This window comes from Eurypyga helias, unplaced genomic scaffold, assembly GCF_000690775.1.
Source record: "Eurypyga helias isolate BGI_N326 unplaced genomic scaffold, ASM69077v1 scaffold689, whole genome shotgun sequence".
In the NCBI taxonomy this organism is placed as follows: domain Eukaryota; kingdom Metazoa; phylum Chordata; class Aves; order Eurypygiformes; family Eurypygidae; genus Eurypyga; species Eurypyga helias.
In genome coordinates this window covers 57,884-74,449 of record NW_010271259.1, presented here as the reverse complement: position 1 = coordinate 74,449, position 16,566 = coordinate 57,884, and the positions used below count along the sequence as shown (strand labels likewise).

The following is a 16,566-nucleotide window of genomic DNA, read 5'->3' as shown; positions in this document are numbered from 1 at the left end:
GCGGAAAACAGATTCAACGTTGAAATACCTGATCCAGACCCGTTTTAAGTGATCAAGTTTCCACAGCTTAACAAGCTATCACACAGTAGCAGAGCAGCAGCAGTATGTAGCAAACCAGCCTGGAAGTAAATTGTGCAAAGTAAATTGTATTTGAAGCAAATTGAATTAAATTGTGTCAATTTAAACAGCTATTTACTTCATAGCAGTTCACTCTTAAACAATGTCTATTTAGTTGCATTAAGTATACTAGATGTTAAAAATGCAAATACACTACTGAAGTATATGAACAGAGGATAACTGCTTTTCTGCACATTTGCTATAGCCAAACTTTGCTTTTGCACTTAATTTAAAAAACAAACAAACAAAAAACCACAACACCTTTTCTGACACAAGTAAGGGAAGTATATATTGGCTGACACAAGTGACTACTAGTTATATATATCTGTAATCAGTAGCACGTGTTTTGGCTTAAATTATGCATTATTGTTTTGCCCCTCTATGGGCAACAAGTAATTAGTTGCCTGAAAAAAAGTAAAGTTATTGTTTTATTTGTAGATGTTTAAACAGGGAATCCTGTAACTGGCATGTGTAAAGCTAAACCCAAACACCATACAGTTTAACAACACAAGATTGCCACAATGCTGTAGCAAGTATTTTGGATAACCGCTACAAGGTACTGTAACTAGTCATGTTTTATTCTGTTTCTCAAGTCCTCAGGTGCACTGTTCAGGGATGACAAGAGCCACCACATGCTCCTGGAAGCTGTGCTCATGATTCATTAAATGGTACTTTCTCTCTGAGACTCCAATCCTACACAAAGCTTTAGGCAGACAAATCACTTCCTCTGTCTTAAACCTCAGAGAAAGACCAATGCCTCAGTTAATGCTAAACCAGCCCAAACCCCAACCAAGTGTCAGAGGATCTCGTGAGTCTGAGCTGCTTCTATACAGGATAAAAACCACCACACTTGATCACCTCTGTTTCTTTCTGTGTAAGACTTTTACTGTCATGTTTGAGACTGAACTGGAAAGAGGTTTTCTTATGTTACCTTTATAAACTCCTCTGCAGCATTGGTATGCACAGTTAAATAGAAGCTGCTGCTTTTTGGGTGCAGGGGGGAAACAGAATTTAAGCAGGATTGAAGCTGTCTTACTAAATTCCATTTACTTATTCACAATAGTTGTATGAAGCTTTAAATATGAGAAACCAGTCTTAAAATCTATAAAGGAAAGGTACTAAAGAAGCAGTGCATTAGGATTATTATAAACCTATTGATCCTTCTTATAATAGAAGTGAATGTAATTTTCCAAAGCATTAGCTACCGAGAAGGTATGAAGGAAAAAACTGTCTGACATATAGGAGGAGTTTATTCCTTTTCCAAGATAAACCACCAAATAGCATACTTTAATATATTGGTTTTGCCCACCTAAACACTTCAGGGTTTCATTGTACTTTAAGACTTAAAAACAAACATCTATATTCAAGCACACAATAACGCACTTAAGGAATGTAGTTATTATGGAACTGAACTGACCAAACAGATGCTTTGCCTTTTATTTTCTTTTTTTTTTTAATAAAGTTATATAGATGGTTTTCATGTCTTTTGTTCACTGCCTGTAGATAATACAGTAGAAATGCATTTCAGTCCATGGCCAATTCCAATCTTGCTATGTCTACCTTACTTTAATATTAACCACTTCATAGGAAAGCGGTGTCTTTTACTGCATTTTCATGCAGTTAATGATGATAATCATTAAGAAGCCCAGCCCTGTGTCTGTTCCAAGTGTTCACACCCCTTGAATCCAGCAGAAGTCACAGAACCAGCTCTCATCCCTCCGCCCCAGACCTTGAGCACACAGTGACTAACAGGTACAGACAGAAGTTTCTGACATAAGGTCACTGAGCCCGAAAAGAACAATCCACAACATGCAAAAGGTTTGTTGGGTTTTGTGGGGTTTGTATTTTCTTTCCTGAAAATATGCCAGCTCAGTTTTGCAGAACTATTTTCTAAGGCCTGGCTTGCCCACCAGTAGGTATGGATGAACGCAGACACATCTGCCCAAGGAGCCAATAAAAGCAAGTGGCCCTCAGGACTTCTTCGGTTGGTTGAGCTCACAGCCGCCACCTGAAACTGTCATTTGTTGTTCACAGGAAAACTGAGGCATGTCAGTTCCTCAGGGTACATGACCTGGGGAGCTTCCAGCTGGACATCACAACCAAACACTCTGTTGCTATTCTCTGAGAGTATACATTCAGGAAATGTAGTGACAGGACAAGGGCCAATGGCTTTAAATTGAAAGCTGGTGGATTTTGATAAAAGGAAAAAAATTCTTCATGGAGGGGGTGGTGAGGCACTGGAACAGGTTGCCAAGAGAAGCTGTGGATGCCCCATCCCTGGAAGTGTTCAAGGCCAGGCTGGATGAGGCTTTAAGCAACCTGGTCTAGTGGAAGGTGTCCCTGCCCATGGCAGGGGGGTTGGAACTAGATGATCTTCCAATCCAAACCCTTCTATGATTCTATGATTCTATGAAATTATGTAAACCACAACTAAAATATCAATTCTCAGTTCCTGTGGCATGAATAAAAGTATTTATCTATGACTGGCCAGTTACACAGAAACTGTGTATTCAAGTAAAAGAGGACAGCTATTTATCAGCTTTCCAACTTTCAGTATTCATGGGAAGACACAGTCACTTGGTCCCTCTCAAACTTGCTAAGCATGGCAACAGAGAGGTTCCTTTAAGGCAATGGAAAGAAGATTTCCCACCTACCAAGATGCTGTTACTGCGAGTGGGACACTGTTTTCACAATTCCTTTGAGTTTACAAGGAGATGAGAGAGAAAAAGCTCAGAAGAAGGAGTGAATGAAAATCTTCAAGTCTGTGGCACAAAGATATGACATCTCTCCCCTCATATCTGACTTGGGTAATGTGTTGGAAAAACCTTTTTGCCACCCTTCATTACAAAAAATATTATCTTCCCATTTTCAGTACAATTATATAGCAGCTCTAGACCAGCAGGAGATCAATATGAAAAGCTGGAAAGATGCTGTTAACATAAATATTATTCAGCTGCTAGGCACCAATATCACACAGTAAACATTATATAACGAGCAATCATTTTCATCTCCCATTCTACTCCTATGCTAAAGGATTCACTGGGGAGCTTTCAGTGTAACCATCAAGCATTCCTCTATATTAACCAGATAGCTTGCTCTCTCCCTGCAGGGGTATTTTAATAAATTATCCATTGCCTCCTTCTAGTGTAATAATCTTTTAGCAGATGTGACTCAACATATTAAATTCAATGTTACAAAGAAGTTAACTTATCTGCTTTCAGAGGGGGAAAAAAAAGTAATTTTTCTTCAATGACTTAGGATTTCACCATGTGGCTGAAGTAATGCACGATCACACCACTGCTAGGGTGATTTGTAGGCCAAATCTGGTTGAGCATTAAAATGGTAATAATTCTTTTATATATCATACTACGGTCTTGCAAGAATAATATTGAGGATTTTCAATAATGGCATTGGATATAGGATAGGCTTTCTATTTCAGATTGCTGTCACACGATCGCTGAGCACTCCCTCAGAGAAAATAGTTTCCACTGTCAAAACAGCAAGCTAGGAAGAAGTTTTACACGAAACTCCATGTTAGTTCTTTCTGCTGGAGAATAAACAATGGCCAGTGATGACAAGCAGTCTCACATCACCATTCTGTATTAAGATACAGAAAAATACCCAAACCTACAAGAAGAAAAATACTTTGGAAGTGCTAAGGTATTAAATGCGTAGTAAACTTAATAGCCTGCAGTGTCATCCAATGAAAGACGTTGAAATAGCTATTTTACGCACCTATTTCGGCATATGAAAACTAAAATACGAAGCATTTTTTATGTTTTTATGTTGAAAGACACCTTGTCATCACCAAAAGCAGTGACAGCCTTTTTCTACAAAGGACAGAGAAATATCTTTTGAAAGATAATGAAGGCACTGCTAGATACTCTTCAGACCACAAGACTATCCGATGAAAGATAACGAAAAGTAACCAAATGATTAAAGGTGATTGAACCACTTTTTGAAGAATTTTTAAAAAATATTTTGTCTTTAATTGCCAGGGGCTGGAGGGGCAACATTTACATCTGAATAAGCAAGAACAAAAGGGAAAACGGTAGTAGTCAAGAGTTTGCCACTGGGAAGAGGGTACATACCACTCTGTAAGAAGTAGCTACAGAGATGAAAAGCATAAATTATTTTCCATATCATCATAGTCAGGACCAGGAATAAAAGGCTTAAAATTGCTACAACAGAAAATTTGGTTTGAATGTCTGGAACTAGTGTATCTGAGCAAGCAGAGTAGAAGAGATTGTTGAGGATAGTTGTGGAATTCTAATTACTGGAAATTTGTAAGAACAAGTTGAATAAGTGTCTGCCAGGAATGATGCACACAGTTGACAAGGCCTTTGGCAACTGAATAAACACAGCTTCAGGGTCTCACCTAGTCTTACTGTGTACCATTTCGGTAATATACTGCTATCTGTCAGTGCACCCTAATGCCAACCTTATAATTACACAGGGATCTTCCATTCTCTCATTTGTTAATTAAGAAATTCTCCCAGAAGCTCGCTGTGCCTGAGCTTCCTTCTAGCCCCGTGCCAGCAACAGAATATTGAAGTTCAAAAATAAATGGATCACTTGCAGATTATCTGATTTTTCTAACAATCATGCTTTTATGTTCTGCAGCTTCTACTCAACCTTTAAGCTTTTGCTCATCTCCTTTCTCTTTCCTTCTCCTGTCATCTTCTCCAACCTAGATGCCCTACGACATTTCTTCCCTTTCATTTCTACACTTGTTCACAATCTGTTCCTTATTCTGGATCTTCTTATTCATACCTAGCTTGTTCTCAGATACCCGTTCTAGACCAGAATATGCTATCTGCTTTGAGACAAGTGGCAATGCAGCAGCAAGCCAGGGCCTGGACAGGGAATGGATAATGAAATTTAGTGGCCAAACACAAACGTTTTTTCGCTGATGACTACTGGCCAGCATGTGTGAACTAACATTTTTTGGCCATTAATACTACCCACTCTTACGGAGGAAAAAACATACATGAAGTTTGTAATAAAAGTTCTTTCCTTTTTCTTTTTTTTTTTTTTTCATTTAAACACTGAGAAAAAACAAAGAAATCAGTGCAAAGTACATCTTCTGAAGCTACTGAATCTTTTCCTTGAAACCTTCCATAATCAATTTTTAGAAAGGGATTTCCAAAATTTTTCCCAATGCAAATTTTCATCTCAGTGGTGTACTTTCAGAAAAGCTACAGGTGATTCAAAACAGTGCCATGCGACAAAAAGCAGTCTCAATTACAGATGCTATTATTATCTCTTTCTGTAAAGACAAAAGGCTAGTAACATTAACAAAATCAAGTTCTGTAAACCTTCATCTGAGGCAGATCATTTTCTCTTAAGTAACTGCCCAGACAAAGAGCACCAGGCAAATAATTCTGCAACTTCTATGTTGATTTTATTCACAGAATTGTAATCCAAATATAGTTCCTTGATACTTTACAACATTTAATCCAAAAGTTGCCTAAAGAAATAACAACTAAGGAGTGAAACTAGAATTTCTAGACAGACGTCCTCAAACAATTGAATGTCTGTATAGTCTTGCATAACTAAGCAGAACACAAGGCTTGAAATCGGTGTAAAATGCCAAGTAAGCCAATTACGTTAATGTGGTAAGTGCATCCAAACCAATTACTTGAAGTAACAAGGAAAAAGGCATCTGGAAAAATACAGACTGACAGCAAAAAATTGATTACATCAGACCCTAAGTCCAAAGCAATATAGAACAAACTGGTAAAAGTATATCAGAAATAACTAATAATAATATTTCTGTAATGGAGTAAATGAATTTTCCCTCATCTCCACAGAAGGGGTGTGTGTGTATCTCTCATTTTAATCTGAAATAAAACAATCAGCCAGGCTAAGGAAAACCTCATCCTCCTAAAGGAACAAACATTGCTGACCTGATCAATTAGATAACAGTCTGATGTCTCAAAATAGTTAATATTTTATTAGCCAGAATCAATCAAAAATATTGAATACTATCATAATTATAATTAATATACTTTTTTTAATGCTAAAGATTGAGCTTGCACTTGGCATTTTAACAGAGAGGAAGTTACTCTTAAGTGGGTCTCTGATAGTGTTTACACTGTAAACACTAGTTCTTTTCTGAAAAGATCATTTAAAGGATGGCGTACCTTTAGCACAACATATAGCATGAGTTGTTCTGTCCTTGCTTATCAAAGGACACAGGTACAGTTTTATTTCTGAGCAAATAAAGTGGGAGGCAATATCACACTGCTGTTAAAAATCCCAGAACAATTAGTGTTTATCTCTAAAACCCAGTATGAATTTTAGACACTTAACACAAATCATCTCTCACTTCTGTACCTTGTAAAAAGTTGGGAGCAGATATTCTACAATTCTGAGATTTTATTCCGACACAACAGACATGTCAGTAGAAAGGACACTACAGTGAGCTTGTTAGCGGGTGTGCAACTGTGGCCAGGAAGAAATCTCAACTGGGACTAGCTCAGGCAGTTTCCCACCTATTCTTGCTGCCCTTTTCCCCTCTTCCTCCACCTCTTGCTCTCAGTACTAACTACTCCCTTTCCAAAGCCCTCTGCTCCCTTTCTTATGTTCAGAGCCTAGGAAAAGAGGTGGAGCAGGAGGGCAAGCTTATCTGCTGCACTGGAGGTGGCATCTTGGACCCATCCTGTGCATTGACAGGGATGAATGACACCCTGGTTGGCCTAACTTGGAGGTCTGGGAGGAAAGATGCCTTCCGCATAGGATAAACTGACTTGCTTTAAAGTTTGGAAACTAATGCTGTAGGATTCGTAGTGAATAGAGAGTGGCAGTAGCCTCCTCTATGATTATCTGAGTCCATATTACACTATTAGCACGAGAATTTCTTGTTAAACACATCTTCTAGTGAAATTTCTAGATCCTCAGAAATGGCAGGACAATAACATAACAATCTCTCTGAGGGTGTGGAGAATGAACATGAGAATAGAAAGTCTCTGCTTCCTAAGAAACCATCTCCTAAGATGATTTTAGTTCTTGCCTTTGGATTATTTCACTTTATTTTACTTTTTTCCCATAGTTTTTTGCTAGTGTCCTCTATCTTCCATCTGCTACTACTGGCAAGCAAACCAGAAAGCAGCTAGGACTCTGGCTTTTAGTTAATTACCTTCATATGGCCTTCACAGCCACCTTGAGGACACACAGTCTCCAGTTTTTGCATGGAAAACTGCACTGGAACAGGATTCTTCTGCACCGACTGTATGCTGTGCTTACCACTAGTGAAAGAACTTTATTTAAAAGTTTAAAATGAAATTTGTAACCTCTGTAGTTATAACTATATAGTGATTCCTCCTTATTTGTCTCCCACACTGGCAAAAAGACACGTGGGCGGTGCCAACTCTAAACCAAATCTGAAATAGAAACCTCCCCGTATGACGCACTCAGTCACTGGCAGCAAAGGCCCCTCCTGCCAGTTCTCCATCTTAACTGTCAAAATCCAAGGAAACCTTTTTGAGGGGAGCCACAGGCTTTCTTTTCTAAACCCCCTCCTATCCTTGCTGTGATACAAATTCAGTAATAACGCTCTCGGCAACTTGGGGATGGGCACCTTAAAAAGACAATTCTAATCAGATGCCGATGTTCATGCTCTGTAGAAGTCTTCCAACGAATTTTATGACCTTCTGTTTTACTAATTTCCCCTGCCTTCTCCCTCAAATACTCCAGCCTTCCCAGTCCAAGTTTCAAAGTTGCAGTTATGGGTTAAACACATACATATATACTAGCAGACCAAATACTTTCACCTGGAGTTCAGAATTTGCTTAAGTAATTGCCTTCCTTCCTCATCCCAGACCCATATCATTACCCAAATTAGTTTTTGAAATTTTGCTGTCTCAGTGGGTGCTTGAATGAGAATTTGATGATGATGAAAAACTTCCGTCAATGTCCTGTTGTTTGAGAAGCTCATTAGGTGAGATACAGATAGCGTAAGTGATCCACTTGTTTTATGGGCTTCTGTAAGTGATAACTTAGAAGGTATAAAACCAAGTAACTGCATCTAGACAGTTTAAAGTCAGTAGCACTATATAATAATAATTAAACTATAACAATAATTAAAAGATCTTTCTAAACTGGTACTGGTAGAACAGGCAAAACCTTTATAATCAACTTATCTGTGAAAGCAATCAGACAATAAAACTGAGGCATTTCAGGGACTAATAAAGCTGTGCAATCTAATGGCTACAATAAATCTTTAGCTGCAGTTATTCCAGAACAATTTCCCTTGCAGTAAAGAGTATTCTACAGGGTTTCCTGCCTAAAATTACTGTTGGTTGGTTAGATGTTGATCTAAGAAACAATTGTGAAATGCTGATTTTATTTTTGGCATGTACTTCCATCATTTGCCTCTCCTTTTCACCATGAAGTCTTTTGGCTTCATTCAAAAGCTAGAATCAAGTAACACTTTGACGAGGCCAGACAAATATTTCTGTATTGACTTACTGTACAAAAGTACACACTAATATTGTAGTGCCCTATACATACAATTCAGCATGGCATGCTGCAGTTTTGGATTATGAACTACACTTCCATCAAGTGCAACATCGGTTATTCTGCCCACAACTTAGACTGGATGCAGGCTATAGTAAGTAAATCAATAGGGAGTACGTATACCTTTAAATGCAGAGCTTGCAAGGGTGGAACTCAGCCTACCTTGCTTGAGGTGGGTTATGTAAGCTCTTTCTACAGCCACTGGATCTCTGGTTAAGGTTCTTAATGGAGTTTAGGAAATAATTCATCTCACTCTACAGCAAAAACCTACATTTAGCCAGAACAGCAGCACCTTCACCTCCACAGGTTATACAGGTTAGATCTCTACTGCTACCACAGTAGAACCCTACGTATCCTGTTCAAAGGTAAATACACAGAGCAAACAGCTAATGTTGACCCTGGTATCAGAATGACACTTGCAGGGCCACCTGTGGAATGACATTATCCTAAGCATGGCTGACATCTACCTCAGTCCCTGATGCAACATAACTGAGTGCTTCGACCAAAAGGCATTTGTTTTCACTTTCATGTTTTATCAGTTTTGCAGTTACCAACGCTGATGTTCACTGTACGAAACACATTCATTGCAGAAAGTGATTGTTCCAGTTTTTATATCCATTCCTCACCAATATCAACAAATATTCAATATATGCCAATAGAAGCCAAAGTAGAAAAAACCAGCTCCTTAAGTGTTGTTAGCTTACATGATCAAAACCAACAATAACCACCTCATATGGAAAGACGTCTTATCGATGTGGTATATATGCCCAGTCTGTACAACCTGTGAAATGTTTTAAAGAATTATTTCTCACATTCACCTGAAACATCCATCCTATTTAAGTTACTTGTTTCACTGTAAAGTCTGGTCACATTCTTATGGAGAAGTCAAACAATCCTCAATTAAATAGAGAAAAGTATTAGTACACGATGAATGAGCTAGTTTAGTTTATATTTCTTTAAAGGAGTTTTCAGAGGTACCTATCAATACTGAAGAAGTTTCTGTGAGAACTTGAACCTTGATGAAACATTATTAAAAGCTGAAATTTACAGAACTTTTAAGACATTTTGCAAATGAACTACAACAAAGATGCAGCAGTGAAAAACATTAATGTTGCAAGATCTACCCAAAGCTCTAAACAGATTCTGTCACAGAAGGCCTTTTTGAGCTTGTATGTCCAAATATCTAAAAACAACTGGAGACTTGCACATTCACCTCTGTGCACTGTCAGAATCACAAACAACCCCTAAAAACAACCCAATTTTCAAATTCCCAACTCCTTAGAGTTCTGAGTTTTCTACATACATATCAAACAGGCACAGTACAGTATTTTTTAAATACACCTCTCGTCAATTTATTCCTGTGTTTTATTAGAATTAACATTAAATGAAGGGCTGTTCTTCCACGTAGGATGCAAAATTTTATCCATTCAATCTGGTAAACAAAACCACCCCTTTTTCTAACTCATAGAAATCCTATAATCTGCAATGGCAGGACTCAGCAGCAGGATTTGTTCAGCTGATCAGTGTTTAAAAAGGAACAAAACCACTCAACGCTTAGGGTGCAAAAGGAAAGTGACCCCTCATTATACATTCAAGTTAAAGTTGTCTTACAAGTTCTGGTTAGCAATGTCGCATAATAGTAAATCTGTATATTTTCATTTTCTTAAAACAAGCTAGTATTTTTACCTGTGAATGCTTTTTACCCATACTGGATGGCTATTGTACGACAGTCTATTATATTGCTTTAACAGGTCAACAAAACTAGCATATAAAGGTGGGGGTTTTCCTACTATCGACTATGTAAGCCTAGCACAGTAAGGTAGTTCCTGTCACCTCTATCCTTCTACAAACAGAAATGTGGATATAATTGCCTTGCTTCCCAAGTAAACTGGCTAATAGTATATTTACTTTTTACATGTAGTGCTTACATTTGACATAGTTAATACAAAAATAAAACATTTAACGTTTGCCAATCCTAGAAACTTTGTATCAAAAATACAAATATACAAAACCAAAACCAATAAACCTTACCAACAGATGATAAAAGAAACGTTGCTAAGTACTCAGATGTAAAATAACAGCCACAGAGTAAAACGGAAACAGAGAAAGGAGCAGCAGACACCAGTAGTCACTGACCCCTTTTTCCCTCCTAGAAGTAGTGATGGAGCTACTTACGGCAGGCACTACTCTGCAGGCCGTACCAGAGCGAAAAGGATGCAGGTGCAGGCCCTGAGGCTTTTGGCATTGCCAGCTGTAATGACGTAGGCAGGGTCGGATACAAACCTTGATCCCAGTGAAAGGGGTTGTACAAGGGGGCAGCAGTCACGGGGAACGCACCTGGCCAGTCAGCGTAGGGACAGCAGATTCACAGTGAGTGCACAGCGAGTAGCACCACTCGCTTCTGCTCCTCCAAACCTGCCTCTGTGTGTTGACTTAAAGGTCTTTTCCAACTGGAAAGATTCTGCGTTGTTGCCTAGCCTAAGCCAGACAGAAACACTTACTGGGCAAACACGGAGGACAGGTTTTAGCGATGCCTGTCTCCCCAGGCTTAGCACAGCAGGCAGTGCTGGCTTTTGGGGCCGGGCAGCCCCGGCTGCCTCCCACCCCAGCCACACAAGGACCCTGGTGAAGCTGTGACCTCCAGAGTCCTCAGCTAGGGAGTACAACATGGAAGCTTGTGACTCCTGAAACAGCAGAAGTTTTTACAGCAGCCTGCGACCACATAAAAGGGGAACACATCAGTGTCAGCTCTGGAAATGACTGTGCTGTGCTTACTTACAGAAGTAGATGCACTCTGGAAGTTTATCCAACTCCAGTTTATCCACACAAGATGTACAGGAGCTAAGCTGCACTCCCATTTAATACCATTTAAATCAGCCGTCCCAGAAAGCATGCTTTTGAGTTTCAGAAGAACAGAACATTACTTTCAGACTTACCCTTTTCTGTTTTTTCTTGATAAGTTTCTTTTTCACCGTTCCCTAGAATATTAAAAATATAATTTCATTGAAATAAATTTATGTTAAGAGTTTATGATAAGAAAGAGATACAGTAAAATTACAGCTTATACTCGTAATTGGGCTAGCAGGACTTTTTAGTTTCATTTTTATTTTTCAAGTAACCCTAGATTACTGGCTGAATTATAGTTACAGAAAAAACTTTCTCCACAGATGCTTTCTGGCTGAATTATAGTTACAGAAAAACTTTCTCCGCAGATGATATTACATAAATAAAATGAAATATTACATAACTGCTTCTGGAACAAAATATTTCAAAAGCTTCCCCCCTTTAGATATTTGGTAGATTTTAGCTTATATTTTAAGTGTGTTTTACTATTTCGCTAGAATACAATTTGTTCATTAATTAAAAACTCTTAGGAACAGTAGCTTAATATGCCTATTTGATTAATTTGTAAAAAACATGAAAATAATTAAAATAATTTGGGAACCTAAATCTCATTTTCAGAAGTGGCTTGGACACTTGGAAGCTTTTGTCCAACCTTTAAAGTAATTTAACTCAGGTGTTTTGTAAACATCTGAATGCACAGACAGAGCACAAGACAGACTGTACCAAAATCAAGCATATTGTGAAGGTGGTACAGAGGCAGCTTGTCCTCCCCAAACAATGTTTGAGCCAAACAATGTTTGATCCTGCCCAACTCTGTAACATTTAAAGCATCTTGCCTCAAAATTCTAACATTATCATTACATTTCCTGTTTCTTCCCAATAAGCTTCAATTATTTCCTCCCAATAAACTTACAGAATACCGAAAAGAGAGGTCAGTTGGCTTTTTGGTTACAGTTGTGTTCCTCTCTAACACACAGTCTGTAATTCAGAGGTATTCTTAAGTATAAAAAATTATTTTCTTTAATTTCTAAGTCAGTTGGAGACATCTTGTCAGCATACTCAATCTTCAGTTTTTTAAACCGACTGCTCAGAAGCATTACATTGTGAATAAAATACACCATGTAAAATGTTGAAAAACATTACTTATTTTTTTCATGGAGAAGTTTGGTTATGCACACACATGAAATCAAAATATTTCACATTCAATTTCCCCCTTTCCTATCAGCTGACATCTGCTACCACTGAACCTGCAGGCAGTAGGACTCAGACTTTTATATCCAGCACAAGGCATAATGCGTATTAACTTGATTACGGTATGGTAAATTAAATAAATATGGTCACATTGAAAGTCATTCACCTCTTCAATTACATCTTGACATCCAGATTGTCAATTAAATTGAAAGAAATTACAGTAAGATCTATAGTCAGTTACACTACGGGATAACATGGAGAAGGAATATTATTACTGTGACAGTTTATTAATGAAAGCATCGTTCAGTACTTGCTAAAACACTGGCTTTTTTTTTGTGCTTACCACACAAAATGGTTATGTCCACCTGCATGTCATCAGAAACACTGTGTTTTAGAAAGAGCAATAACACAGCTCCAGATCAGAGACAGTCAGTTTATATAGTCATATTTCTTTTATTTTCACCAACTCAAAGCACATGAACAATTCACTACAGGATAGTAAACCATGGTACAGCATCCTACCTAGCCACCCATTTTCCCTGTATCTTTTCCCATATCAGCAATAACTGATATTATCACCTGACCTGTTCTAATTCCCCTCTACGTCACCAAGTGACCCTCTTCCACCCATTTTGGGCATTCATGTTATTTCTGCAACTTCTTTTCTATCCCAGGAAGAACAAGGTATGAGCTCATCACTCTAAAGCCTGCTCTTATCACTCATTTCTTGTCCAGCTTCACACTTCTTTATTACTGAGGCTCATGCAACACATAACCTACAGTTATCCATACCCATTTATGTACTGCGATCAGTTCTCCAGATTCTTCTCAGTTTTTTCAACCTGTATTTGCTAAATTAGCTGCCATCGATTTCACCAAAGCCTCCCAAATGATCTTTAGATACTCCAGCTACTCCTTCCTAGTTGCATTTGAAATTCATCACAACTTGACCCTGATAGCTTTCAAGATCTGTTTCTCTCAACTCTCGCCATACTTCACTACAGAATCCACTTCAGCATCATATTCAGCACTTTGCTCCCTCCACTCTGTTCCCTAGCTTACTTTCATGGTGTAAGTAGTTTTAATTATGCTGTTTCTAGCAAAGGTTAAAAAATGTGCTGTCTCGAAGAGAGGGAAATAATAGTAAATCTTGAGAATATTTTATCATCCTCTTGAACCAATTGCAGCTCAAATAAAAATATTTTCTTAGCTCTTCAAACCACTTTCATCCTTTACTCAATTTCTCTGTTTCAAACAAAACAAATCTAAATCAAAACCACAGATAAAACTATTTTTAACCAATCTCTCCAGGCTAGGCCCACTATCACACCGTAACCTGTGCCCCAGGTATGCCCAAGAAGGTTTCTATTATAAAAAATGTATTTATTTTTTCATATTACAATACATACACGTGTGTGACAATGACCTGAGCACAACTACGATGTATTTCATTCCTTGTAGATTTTACATGACTCCCAAACAACAATATATCTGTACGAGTTGTTATTTACATATATGCAATTTTTAAAACTAGTAAAATTGCACAATTATAGTCAGTAAAAACCTGACATTTTTCACTATCTTTCCAATATGCAATCTTTTTTTTTTTTTTTTACTTCTGTCAAGGAATAGTGTCATGACACGATGCCTTTTCAATTACTGAGTATGTGAAAACGTCACTTAAAGTTTTAGTATTTTCAACTATTTACATAAAACTTTAGTGTCCTACTTAAAGAGTAGTGTCCTACTCTTACTTAAATTTTGCTTTCCTTAATGGTATTTCTCCTTGTGATTTCAAAAAAAGCCGCTGAATCCAAGATTTCATAGACTGACTGAGGTATAACAAGAAGCAATGTAGCAATGTGAAAACATAAAGCAAAATGTAACCTTTTTACTTTTCCTTAAACTATAGTTATTTATTTGGCAATATTTCATCATCAAAATAAGGAGGTGTTTAAAAACTGAAAAGGTCGAGGAAGATTCTTGTTTTCAGAGAACTACAAAGACACAACACCCTTGCTATACTTCTGATTTAAACTATGGACCATAACCTAGAATATTTATCTATGAAAGGTAGTGATCATACTTCCCACTAATATTCATCTTTGTTAAAGAGTGGTATCTCATCCTTTTTAAGTTAGAAAGAGAAATCAGGTATCACGGACAAAATTCAGGCTACATTGTTTGCAGGATAGCTAATACTCCAAAAGAAGCAGCGTGACAGAATTATGGAAGACAGACCTTTTGAGTAATTCCCATTTCCTTCACATAATAGAACGTAGAAATAAAAATTACTTCTAGTTGCTGTATCTCTTCCTCCTTGTAAATGTATTTCAAATATATTTTTAAACATTCAGAATTATTACTTTGAAAAATAATAATCTTAATTAGTGGCTGAGGCAAATATTTATCCCTATAGTTAACATGTACCACATTTTGGAAAAAATAATGACACTAGAAAGACAAAGATATTCTTCTGTGTTTTATTGCAGCCAAACATTAAAACAGATTAAATATACATTTTTTTTTTTTAAACAGTCCTCTTGACCTTGCTCAGCTTGGCATATTCTTGTAAACATGAAGCACGTAAAATCACACACCCAGTTACAAAATACTTAAACTTTGATCACAGCATAATATACTCTCACAGTCCCATAATTCTACAAATAGGCTGCCACTGTTATATAAAAAGTCCTCTATTCACCATCCTAAAATTATTCCCAGGCTTCCTCTCAGAATATGGCTTTGTAAAAATTATTGCTCTGCAATTCACAATCACAGGTAATTTTACTAGAATATCCCACCCCAAACTACATCACAGTCTATGAGTATTATTGCTTTCCTGAAAAGTCTAAAGAAATCACTTTGGGACATCTTCTGTGTTTGTTGATCAGATGTAACACTCACTTCTGTGGAGTCTTACTGAAACCCCAAACACAAAAAGGCAGGCATATACGATGCCCCTTTCACTATAAATGTATGCAACTAAAAACCTGACTTCGAAACAGTGTGGAAGAAATTTAAAATCTCCCTGTCAACCAAAAGGCAACCACTGTTAGGATTACCAAATTGATTTATCTTCTTAAAAATGTACCTTATTTCTTCTAAGCTCCCATATCAGGCTTGGTAATTTCCTATAATCACAGCAATTATTCCTGAGCCAAAAAGGAACACATGCAAAATGCCAAAGAATAAAATATGTCTTTGTAATTGTGGAACAGCAGCAGAGGACAGGTTAAAAGTACACCTGTTACATTAAAATTCTAAATCACTCGAAGTCTAAATTTCAGACGTACCATGTACAAGAGCATTTATGATTGTAGGTCTTAAATTCTGACACCCTGTTTTTCTTAAGGTTGAATTTCGAAAGCTTTTTTTTTTTTAAATAAAATTTATAAGTATGTACACAAATTCTGACTTTTTGAATAATTCACTGAATATAAAGTTACTAAATCCAGCTTTGAAATCATTATATTGGTAGGCAGACTAGAAGAATTTTACTGAACTCAAACTGATTTTGGTAACTCAGTTTTGTTGCAAGCTACGCTGGCTCCCTGCCAGGCTACTGTGTAGTTTCTAGACATTTTTGCTTTAAAAATCAAATGTGCATAAATAAAAATATCTAATTCACACGTAAAGGGTTTCTGAAAAAAGTAATTTAGTAATCTGCCTTTTTACTAGTATGAATTAAACATACATATTTCGTAGTATCTTGTTAGATTTTTTTTTTTTTAAATTGCCTGAAATTCATGTAGTGTAACTGTTGACATAACATCAGTGCAAAGAGATGTAAGTCAAACTTCACAGCATAGTGTGCACCTGATTAGTGTTTTCAATAAAATGCAGATAGGCTGTATGCTATATCAGCAGTTATAAAACATTTAAAAATTTATA

General features: G+C 37.2%; 1 protein-coding gene across 1 annotated transcript in view; it reads right to left on the bottom strand.

The window, feature by feature from the left end:
* Positions 1-16,566, bottom strand: part of ASPH (aspartate beta-hydroxylase) — a 97,018-nt gene that overhangs the window by 36,391 nt on the left and 44,061 nt on the right. Inside the window, exon 16 of the mRNA XM_010158735.1 lies at positions 11,574-11,615. Within this exon, the coding sequence (XP_010157037.1) occupies positions 11,574-11,615 (42 nt within the window). The remainder of the gene's footprint in view (positions 1-11,573; positions 11,616-16,566) is intronic.